Source organism: Marmota flaviventris, chromosome 6 (assembly GCF_047511675.1).
Source record: "Marmota flaviventris isolate mMarFla1 chromosome 6, mMarFla1.hap1, whole genome shotgun sequence".
NCBI classification, from domain to species: domain Eukaryota; kingdom Metazoa; phylum Chordata; class Mammalia; order Rodentia; family Sciuridae; genus Marmota; species Marmota flaviventris.
Window position 1 is genome coordinate 36,131,619 of NC_092503.1, and position 12,057 is coordinate 36,143,675.

Here is a 12,057-nt window from a genome sequence, read left to right on the forward strand (position 1 = left end):
CTTAGTTATGAGGAGGAGCTGGTTATTATGTGGGTCACTCAGTAATTACTACAATTGTTTCTGGTGATTTTTCTGGCCAAATAGGAGCCATTCTCATTTTCCTCCTTGTGGTTCCCTCTAGAAACCGAAATCTTTGCCAGAAAGTATGATTTTTTTAAATGTGCTTTTTTTCCCCCTGAATAAAATCTTTCTATCAAGCAAATTTTGTACTCTCCTGGTTCATTTTCTCTTTTGCAATTCCCTTCCTTTTGGAGTTTCTACTGTGTTCTTTGAATTATCCCAAATTTGTAGATGAAATCTTCCATAAATTAGACAAGTCAACCAGTGCGTAGAACCTTGAGCCCCAAACCAAAAAACAGTACCCTAAGTTCTAGTATCAGCTCTGCCAAAACCTGAATATGTAGCTTTTCATAAGTCATTTGCTTTCTCTGAGCTTTACTTTCCTCATCAAACCAGGAGGCACACAAGGTAATCTTCATGCCCTGTTAATTCTGAAAGCTTTTGATTCAATGGCCTATTCTGATATCAAAACAGGCTGAGATTATTGAGCTCAAACTGTCTCATCTCTGGGTAAAACTCACATATATATGATTCTCCACATCTAGGATCCTCCTTATTTTGGGAAACTAAACAGGTGAGAGGAAACAAGCTCCATAGGAAAGTACTCTGCTGAGGCCAAGAGGGGAGGGTAGAGAATAGAGAATAGATCTATAAGAATGTAAAGAAGTTTTTTTACTGAGATTTAGTTTAATCTAAATATCTAATATAAACCTTTTTTTTTTTAACTTATATAATACTTATATAATATTTTAGACATGGTGCCACAGGCTGACTAAAACAGAAATCAGTTGGGGTCAAAGCAAGACCAAAACTTAGCTAAGCAAACAGGTCCTAGAACTCTGACTCTAACTCTGTGTTCATCATCTAGGACACATGGCTACATGAAGTACTTTCAAAATGACTTGGGCAGCCCTGCCTCTTTGGTTTTGCTGGTTGTAGGCACATGGACTCTCTTTTAGCCTGTCTGTCTCCACAGCCAGCAGGTTCTCTGAGAAGTTCACATTACTGGTATCTTTTCATTCCTGGGGTATCCATTCCAGCTTTGGCTTCACCTCCACAACTCATACATTGACCTCTCAGTGGCAGCTGATGAGGACTCCAACCATGCTAAACTTTGCCTGGCCTCCAAGGCCTTCCTTTGAAATCTTTATCGAAGCCTTCATGACCCCTTAACTCCAGCAACCTGCATTTCTGTAAAACCAGCACCATGTGGATGACAACTTGCACAATACTTGGGCCCCCTGGCATCCTATATGTAGTTGCCTCTGAGTGTCTGCTCGACTCAGTATGGTGAAAAGAGTTCCTAGGCCCCACTGTATGAGCAGGGAATCATTGTGATCTCATGATCTCCTTTTGGAGGGATTTTGGCTTATGTACCCTGGAGCCTGTGGGTGTGACCTTACAAATACCTGAGATGCCATCAAAGCATGTGGTTTCTGAGCAAAGTACTTAGCATCTCTTAAGGGTTGTAATCTCTTCAAGCACAGCTTCCTTGGCCCCAGCTTTACTTTACTTTTCTGGCCAAATGGCAAGTTTTTAAAATCCTTAAACTCTTCCTTCAGTTCCCAATTCTCATAGTAAACCTGGCTAAAAGTTTCCAGTAATATCCATGCCACTGACTGAATGCTGTGCTACTGCCGCAGTCTGGCTGGGCACAAAATCACAAGCCACTCAAAAAGGAACAAACTTTATTTTTAAAACTCCCGCCAATACCCTGTATGCTCCTGGGAAAATTGCCGACCCACACATGTGGCGTTATCTTGGGCCACACTACCCCAACAGGAAATCCCTCCTCCGGAATTCTCTCCTACCGCACTTTCCCAACCAATGGGAACTCTTTGGGAGTCCCGCTAGAGCTCCAAAGTAGCAGGCCGAAGTGGACAGCAGGGGTCTAATATCCATTTGAATTCAGATCTTAACATAATCATATCATCTCAATGGCTTGCTGGCGTCACCTTTCAACCAAAAATGCCATGCATCATTACTATTTGGTTATGGCTCTTAGCATGCTACCTTGAAATTTTCTCCACCAGATTAAATATTTCATCATTTAAAAATAAAACCTCACTCAGAATCTCAGTACAAGGGGAAAATATAGACAAGTTCTTTAACATTAATGGTGACCTCTACTTGAATTCCTAGTAGAGTCTTCATTTCCCTCTAAAACTTCATAAGTGCACTCTGCAGTCCTATCTTTATTCTGCTCTTTTGAGCTCTCTCTAGAATTGCCAATTAAACTCCAATTACAACATTCTAAGGCTTTTCCAACCTGCATTTCCAAACATTTCCAAGTATCTTCTGCAAACTATTTCCAAAAGCTTCTGAACCACATGGTCAGGTTTGTTATAGCTGCAACACTTCTCAGTACCAATCTCTGTTTTAGTTAGCTTCTTGTCACCATAACCATACACATGACAAGTACAACTTAAAGAAGGAGAAGTTAATCTGGCATTCAGTTTCAGAGATCTCAGTCCATACATAGCTGACTCCACGTCTCTGGGCCCAGAGAGAGGAGCACATAATGGGGGAAGGACCCAGCAGAGGAAAGCCACTGAGCTCATGGTAGGGTTGTGAAGTAGACTGGGAGAAAGGAGCTACAGGGAAGAACAGCCCTTCCAGAGAATGCGTCAAGTGATCCGCCTCCTCTAGTCATGCCCCACCTCACTATAGTTACCACCCACTCTGTCCATTCAAAAAAGGATGGACTGATTAATTTACATCTCTCATAATCTAATTATTTGCCCTCTCAGTATTCCTGCAGAGGCACATGAAGTTTTGAAGGGACACCCCATATCAAAACCTTAACATAAATCTGTTCCCTCTTAGGACTAGATAATTAGATAAGGTGGGGATCCATATTAAGACCTTGATCAAATACCTGATTATATACTATCCAAAGTCAGTTATTTTCAATAACATTATCATAAAAAACATTATGGCTTCTCAGTTTTAATAGAGGAATAACTATGGTCCACTGTTATTATAAATAGTTTTCTAAGTCCAATAGTTATTTTTACGCTAAAGACTGGAAATCTTGTCATTCAGAATATTGGATAACTTTGCATGGCCCAGTGGTCCAAGTCTGTAATCCCAGAGGCTCAGGTGGCTGAGGCAGGAGGATCAAGAGTTCAAAGCCTCCCTCAGCAAAAAGCAAGGCACTAAGCTACTCAATGAGACCCTGTCTCTAAATAAAATACAAAATAGGACTGGGGATGTGGCTTAGTAATTGAGTGCTGAGTGTCCCTGAGTTCAATCTCCAATACCAAAAAAAAAAAAAAAAAGGAGAACTTTAATTTGGCAAACAAAAAAAGCCAGTATGGCTTTCATGCTAATTTTTAAATTGTTGAGCCAAATGATAGTTCTATTTTTTTTTTAATTTTTTAATCATTTATTTTTATTTTGTACTTATTTATGGGTTACAGTGTGGCATTTCAATATGCCATATGCAATGTATGCTGATTAAATCAGTATTATTAACATCATGTCATTGTCCTTTCTTTATGTTTGCAGCCTTCAAGCTTCTCACTTCTTGCTTTTCATTAATTGTATAATAGGATATTGTTTCTTCCTTCAATTTAATATCAATGCAGATTTTTCATCATATAAACAAAATAATGATATCATTCCCTTCCCTTTACACTTTTAGGGAATGCTATAATAGATACAACATACTTCCTATGACTTTAAAATTTTATATGATCATCCTTCATCTTAATAGCAACCCTCTTCTCAGAAGTTTGAATGTTTTAAGAATATGTTAGAGGGAGAAGCATAGTCATCTTATTGTTTGAACAGTTTTGAAATATCATTTCCTATTAGGCAGTTGTGTGAGCACTGACAACTTTGCCCCTCTTCTTCCCTGGAGATTAATTTATTTCCTGCAGTGCTTGCTCTTTGTGGCAAGCCTCCTCGTCAGCCTTCACCAATGGGAGCTCTCATCAGCAGAATGTTAATTATAAAAGCAAAGCCAAATACAGTATTAAAAGAAAAAAGAAACTTCTCAAGACAAAGCAATGTTTTTCTTTTCCTTTTCACTCTACTTCCCACTCAGGCTGTGGCTGAACAGAATCATTATCCACTGGAAGAATATTCCACAAGGTGGTGGGGTACAGTGGAATTTGAAAAGGCTTTGTAACCAGGCGGACACAAGACTGAATGAACTCTAATTCAAAGAATGACTCATTCTTTGTGATTTTGTTTTGCAATATTTAAAATTAGAGTAAAAAATGTCTACCTTACAGAAGAGTTTTTGTAAATTAAAAAAAAAAAACTTAATAATAATGTTAAAAACACTTATTTAGGATTTTTCTACATTCATGTTTTCAGTCAAAACTATGCCATTGCCTGTTTTTGTAAAGCCCAGAAGCTAAAACATTTTATTCTTCTTGATGGTTTAAAAACATAAACATACAATCTATATATTAGATTATACTTTCTGATTTACAGAAAATTAAAATTTCAATGTCTATAAATAAAGTTTTATTGAAACCTAGCCACATTCATTCATTTACATATTGTCTCTGACTATTTCAGTGCTCTGTCCATAAAGCTGAATAGTTGTGACATGTTTGTTCTCTTGTTCTTTAGAGAAAAAGTTTACTAACCTTTACTCTAGAGAGTCTGATTCAGAGGTCCTAAGCTGTACCAGGAAACAATTTCAGCATATTTCTCAGGAGATGCTGATGCAGGGTGTCTATGAACCATTTTAAAAAATAATGCAATAAAAGAGTTGTGAATCCTCTTTCTTATATTGTCTCTTATCACATGTACTCCACTGGCAAGATACTACTGACTTAATTTTCAATGATATCTCAAATATAACCAGTTCCTTTCTAATCCACTTCTATCAACTTAGTCCAAGTCATGCACTATAATCAACCATCATCGCATCAGGATTTTTATAGTGTCTTCCCCACTAGTCTATTTGCTTCCGCCCTTGTACCATAGTGTCCATTCTCAACACAAAAGCCAGAGTAAATGTGATCAAACCTTTGCCAAATCCTAGAATTCCTCTCAGAATTCATAGTAGCCTCTCCACTCCTCCCCCATCCCATGGCTTTAGTTGTGTCAGCCACATACCTGATTCTCAAAAACTCCAAGGAGTTCCATCCTGAAGGCTCACCAAGTCTGCTTTCTCTAATTGGTTTAATCTTCTACTGATCTTATGGCTTTCGGTGCTGTCTCCTATAGGAAGCACCTGACCTGTTATAGGTTCTCAACACCGAGCATGAGGAAAAGATTAACATTAAACAGAGATGAGTGGGGGGAGAGAAAGGGAGAGAGAAGGGAAACTGTATGGAAATGGAAGGAGAGCCTCATTGTTACACAAAATTACGTATAAGAGTTTGTAAGGGGAAAGGGGAAAAAAAAAAACAAGGGAGAGAATTGAATAACAGCAGATGGGGTAGAGAGGGAAGATGAGAGGGAAGGGGAGGAGGGATAGTAGGGGATAGGAAAGGTAGCAGAATACAACAGTCACTAATATGGTATTATGTAAAAATGTGGGTGTGTAACCGATGTGATTCTGCAACTTGTATTTGGGGTAAAAATGGGAGTTCATAACCCACTTGAATCAAATGCATGAAAGATGATATGTCATGAGCTTTGTAATGTTTTGAACAACCAATAAAAAAAAAAAAAGAAAGAAACCCCAGACTTCTATTTTGTAATTATCTAATTGTATTTTCTGTAGGCAAAAACAGTTGCCAGGAGTACAAATATGACTCATCTCTGAACAATGGTACAGTATCCACTTAATCACTGCAAATGAGGGAAACAATACAGCAGCTAATAATGTGTACCATTTGTTTATTCAGACTCAGCCAACAATGTCATTACAAAAGGTACTAAAGAAAGGAAAGTAGGTGGTTGGTACAGACAGGAGAAGATAGATGGAAATCCTGTTGAAACTGTTGAAGATAGATTCCATGAAATATTCAGAATAGAATGCAATCACAGAAGGTGCCGGCTGACTGCAGGTTTTACTGTTCTACATCAGATTGAGCAACTTTAGGAGTCGGCAACTCAAAGTTCCCAAGAGGGAGCATGAGGTGTGAAAAGCATGGATTCAAATTAACACTTTAGGAAATGTCGGCTTTAAAAGGGAATGCAAATCAATTTTAGATATACTTGAATTTGATTCCTCTAAAATATGAGGAAATGGAGATATTCTTTCACTTCAATCTTCTTGTTCAAAGAATTACCCCTCTGATTTTATGCTTATAACTTCATTTTGTGGACTGAACAACAGGTTATTTTTACAAGAGTATGTATTCTGACTATCAAAGGGCACTTCTTTAGCTTATATGTCTTACAGAGAAAAATGAAATAAAACTCAGCCTGTTTTTCTATAGCTCAAGTGTTTGGCTTGCTCTTCATGGAACTTAGTCTATATGACTCCGCATTCCTCAGTTAATTTATCATTTAAGCATTTGGTTTGGTAAATATTTAATGCAGTTTAAGAAACCACCTCTGGTTGAACTTGGGATGCTTCCAAAAGGAATGGATGATGAATTCCTCAAAAAGAGTAGTGTTTCAAATAAATTTGGGTTTAAAAACAAATAATTGTGTGAAAAAACAGTTCCTTCACATTTTGAGATTTCTTGAAAGTTAATGCGATGAGGAACAGGATTTCCAGCCTATGTGAACTCTTCTGCTGTATCCATAAGCTGGCCACCAGAGTATGGATATTATGTAGAAGATCCCCACTTAGCTAATGATAGGGCCAGCTCAGGAAGGGGAGAGTGACTAAAAAAAGCCCCCTCTAAAATTCACATGGTTAATCCCATTATTTCACCTTGAAATAACATATTTATTCTAATTTCCTCACTTCCTGTTTTCCTGCTTGACTATGTACTATCTTAAATCAGCTTATTGACAAGGGAGAGTGAGACTAATAACTGTCAAGATGACAGATTGAACTTTCTAACCACAGGCCTATAATAGTTTTATGTGCATGTGAGATGGTAATAGCAGGTAATATTTCGGTAGCACTTTATGTTTTACAAAGCACTTGCAGATCCATTATTTCATTTGATATTTCTTGAACTCAATGATTCAGTTATTATTATCAAACTTCATTCACTGATAAGGAAATGAAATTCAGAGATTCCTCAAAACGCACCGCCATTGAGTTGTAGTCTCAGGAATCAGAACTAAGTCCTCAGATTCTGTTACTTTGTAATACAATATATCTATTTCATTTTTCCTTATCTCCCCCCAGCAAGAAAAGCAACATTGTGAAGTAAGAAATACTGTTGTTATCCCTTTTTAAAGATACAATCTTAAAGATAGTAACTAATAGAAGTGGGAATTAAATCTGGGCCTACTGCCTAAAAATCTTGTTTCTTTTATCTATAATGTATATTCTACAGTGGCTAGTTGTATTGATATTTGTGATTTAAGAAAGATCTAAAAGATCTGAAGACAGCAGTTGGGGAATCATGAGGAGAGAGACTTAAATGAAAGAGGACACAAGGCCCTGGCTATCTTCCCCATCAGCCACTGATGACCCAGACTCCAGCCCCAGTTAACACAGAGAAGTGTTATTGACAAAGAAAGTAAATTCTTGTCATTAGGAAGGTTCACATGTTCAGAGAAATTCTATTTTGACATCAATTTTTTTTTTCTCAATTAGTCTGTGAACTCCTCAGAAGTCACAAAGCTGTGTATTTTATTTTCGTGTTTCACATGACTCATAAAAATTACTAAGAGTTATTGAGACAGTTTTAGGCTTTTTGTATTTATAGATCTATTTAATTTTTGTAGCAGCTTCATAAAATAGGCATTATTATCCCTGCCCCTCTCCTGTTTTTAAAGATGAATAATAGGCCCACAGGGTTAGATAACTTACTTTTGACTATGCTACTATTAGTGGCAGAGAAAGAATTCAAAGGATAAAGGAAAGGAAGGGAGGGAAACAGAAGGAAGGAAGGAAGGCAGGAAGGAAGGAAGGAAGGAGGCTGTTTTAGGTCATGACTATTCAGGAGCAAAAGATAAAGAGGGCTCGTGTCCATTTAAGTGGCCAGCACTCAAATGGTCTTTAGGATGATCAATGTATGGGCAAACTGGAGGTTTCTGGTTCTCTGTGCCTCTTGACCACTGTAGTGTTTGCTAGTGGGGCTTTTTAAGCACTCATTCTCATTCTTCACAAAGCCCTGGTGGGAAGGAATGGAGGATGGAATTCCTATTTGCTGTACTTGGAAGTCTGGATGGACATTGTATTAGTGTCAGGTCTGCCTACAGGTTAACTCAGAGCTTTACATCATGCAGCTTATGCTTGAGACCTATAGCTCCACCTTCAATTTCCCATGTGCAGATGCCCACTCCCTGCTCTGTGGTTATATTCTGCAGGTCTAGGACATCAGCCAGAGTGTTGATCTGGAATCAGATATTTTTAGATCACCATCAGCTTCAACCCCTTACTAGCTGTATACTTGCTTGGCAGGTCACAACTTTACTGCGGCCTACCTTGCACTGCCCATAAAATAGAGTTGTAATGAGGGTAAACTAAAATGCATGGAAAAGCATTCTGTCAACTGAAAAACACTTTAGGAATGGAATTATGTATTATCTCCTATCTCACAGAAATGTCTACCAAATATCTGCAGAATTTGCATCTCTTCCATTTATTTTATTTTATATTTTGGCTCTTCTTATTTGGTTCCCAATTATTTCTGAAAAGCATATGCATGTGAGTCTCTTACAAAGAGTACTTGAAAGCAGATGGTTTCCTTCCTGGATGGATTCAATACGTATTTTTGATGGACCCCTCTTTTCTTTTCTTTACTTGTAGAAATCTTCAAAAATGAAAAACATCAAAAATAACAAGATGTGATGGAAGCCACTTGGGCAGTGAACATAAATGTTGCAAAGGAAATGGAACCTTGCCTTGAGCTGAAAACCAACTATCCCCAAAGGACGCCAGGAGAATTTTCACTAGCCACTGCAAAGAGAGAACAATCTTAAAATTTTAACAGATAAAACTCAAAGAGAGCTCTATGATATGGAATTCACATCGACTATTTTGTTGTGCCAAAATCTGTATGTATTGTCTCATCACTAGGCATGTTTATTTAATGTGAACAGTTTTGAGTCTCTGGTTTCCACTACCAATAATTAAGCAAGTGAAAATATTTTTGTACTTCAATTTCTATGTAAAATTGGTTAAAAATAGGACGCTAGCTCTCCACATATTTTTATCCTTTTTTCTATAATTTATTTTGCCATTATTCTAAGACTAACTTAAAGAAAAATAATCATATCTGAGAATGATTTAAAATACCCAGGTTTCTTATGTGATTCCCTGAGAACTGTGGAAATGAGTTTGTTTAGGAGTTTGTTTTATAAATGCACTGTAAATAAATGTTTTGGAGTTTCAATAGTCAAAGCCTTTGTGAATTGTAGAAATTTTCCAAAACTTCTTCCTCTAGCTTCTGAAAATCCTGAGTTTATGTCTTTAATGTATTATGCCTTACTATTTTGTGTACTATATATTAGATAATTCTTTATATTGATGTTTACTAGAATTGTAGGAAAACAATTTAGGTAATCATAATATTTGGTGCAAATAGAAGGGCAATAGAATAGTAATAAAATATAAGATATTTGGGTGACTAGAAGCCACAGTGATCTAATTATTGTATATTAGAATAATACTTAAAGTTGTAGATCTGTAAAAATGACTTTAAGAGCAATCACATTTGACAATTTATCTTATTAGGCATGAAGTATATAGAAATGTTATTTTTTTTCCCTGTGAAAATGAAGAGACAGAATTTATTTGGTTAAAGTTACGTACAAAGCCTTAGACTTTTTTTTATATAGGTCATACTCCTTATAAAAACTCACTTCAACTCATAATCAACTTGGACTATATGGAGAACTTATTAGATGATTTAGCACCAAAGAGTATCTGAGAACAATAAATCATGACACAACTTTCCACAGGGGGAAAAAAAAAATTACAGTTAGTGATCTTTGCTTCAGTGTTTATATTCCGAGGTAGCTTACTTCCCTTATCTTTAAAAAAAATTTTTTTTTCATTTAAAGTTGCAATAAATCCTGATTTCCAGTAACCTAAAGATTGTTTAGTGATTAGATTGTGGTAATATCACTTATTATCTACAATTTCTGAAGTTATATGAGATGATTTGGCTTCTGTTTATTTTATCTGTTTATGCCCATAAGAACAACATATTTTCAAAGTCTAATTTTGAAGACAAAAGAGATGCCCACTCAATCCTACAGCTGTAGCAAACTGCACCAAGGTGTTTTTGGACTCATAGGATTTGTTGTTTTTCAAATAGAGGATATTTATTGTTATTTGTAATTTGATATAGGAGAATAATTAGATTTCTACTTTTAATAAGTATAATTCTTTGATTATAAAATTGAGACAATGCATATACTATTTTGATTATAAATCATCAAATTTTTTGTTGGAAGTCAAAAACTAATAAAACAATTTTACATACTGTGTTTCCAATTGTCTTATATTAAAATTATAATAAACTTTGTGCTCACCTATGGAAGACATTAGAAAATTGAAAATAAATTTTATAATTTTCATCAATATATGTTCTCTGCCATGTTCAAAATAATCAACTCCCTATAATTATTAAATTAAAAATTATTTATCTAGTGTTATGGTTTAGATATTAGGTGTTCCCCAACATCTGGACAATGCAAGAATGTTTACAAGAGAAATAATTGGGTTATGAGAGTTTTATCCCAATCAGTACATCAATCCCATGATGGGATTAACTGAGTGGTAGCTATAGGTAGGTAGGGTATGGTTGAAGAAGGTGAGTCCCTAGGGGCATGCCTTTGGGGTATATATTTTTTATCTGTTGAGTGAAATCTCTTTCTCTCTCTGTTCCTGATCACCATGAGAGCTGCTTCCCTCTACCACAGTCTTCAACCATGATGTTCTTCCTTACCTCAAGCCCCGAGGAATGGAGCTGGCTGTCCATGGACCATGACTTCTGAAACTATAAGCCCCTCAAAACATCCTTGCTCCTCTAAAATTGTTCTTGTTGGGTTTTTTTAGTCACAGCAGTGAAAAAGCTGACTAAAACAACTAGGGTTGAAATAATTTTTCATTCCTAAGGACAAGGCTGCAGGTGTCAAAGAAGTCAAGACAGAATAATTTTCCACGCTCTCCTCATCTCCAATGGCCCTACAGTGCTGGGCCCAATCACCAATGACTAAATTTTGCAGTATGGGTATGCTGCATAGATAGATCCTAAGACTACCTGTTATTAATGCTATAAATTAATAATGTTTCCTTCTTCATAATTCAGTCAGTTTGAGGAATGAAAATATAAAGGAAGTGAGAAATAGAGAAGAATTTGATTCCTTGAGAGGAGCTGCCTAAACTCTTATAACAAGGACTTTAATCGAAAGAACTGTTGTAAGATTTGAGTCAATATTTAATGTAACTTCTAGATATTTATCCAAAGGTTTCTGATCCAAGTGACTTCTGAAAGGAAGAGAATACACAAAATGTGTTGAAGGAAAGAGCAATAATTGTTATATAAATATAGATTGATAGGTTGTAATACTAAAACTGGAATCAAACAGCAAGAAAGCATTCTTCTAAATTCACTATAAAACATTTCCAAAATTTTACCGCTTTTTTCTGTTTCCACTTCTACTATGGTCCAAGCATCAATCATTTCTCAGGTTACTACAATAACTCTGTAATTGTTCTCTGCATTATTTCCCTTGCTACCTGTCATTCTATTCTTACTGCAGTAGTCACAATGATCTTATTAAAAACTGTGCTACATGTAACACAGTCACTGCATATCTCACTTAGATTCCTAAAAGGATCCTGATCCTACATAATCTATTCCTGCTATCCCTCTGGCTACTTCTCTCCGATGTTCTCTTTTCACTTTTAAAGTAACTTGATCTTGGCATTATTCATCAGCCAGGACAGGATTGGTCCTGCCTCAGGGCCTTTGCATTTGTACTCCTTCCTGCCTGGAATGT

General features: G+C 36.4%; 1 protein-coding gene across 2 annotated transcripts in view; it reads left to right on the forward strand.

Annotated features, from left to right (window-relative positions):
* Themis (thymocyte selection associated) overlaps window positions 1-10,534 on the forward strand; it is a 201,095-nt gene extending 190,561 nt beyond the window's left edge. For both annotated transcript variants that reach the window (XM_027947373.2, XM_071613042.1), the window contains one exon: window positions 8,855-10,534. Coding sequence is in view for 1 of the 2 variants with exons in the window: in XM_071613042.1 (XP_071469143.1) it covers window positions 8,855-8,896 (42 nt within the window). In the remaining variant the exon portion in view is untranslated. The remainder of the gene's footprint in view (window positions 1-8,854) is intronic.
* The last annotated feature ends 1,523 nt before the right edge of the window (window positions 10,535-12,057 follow it).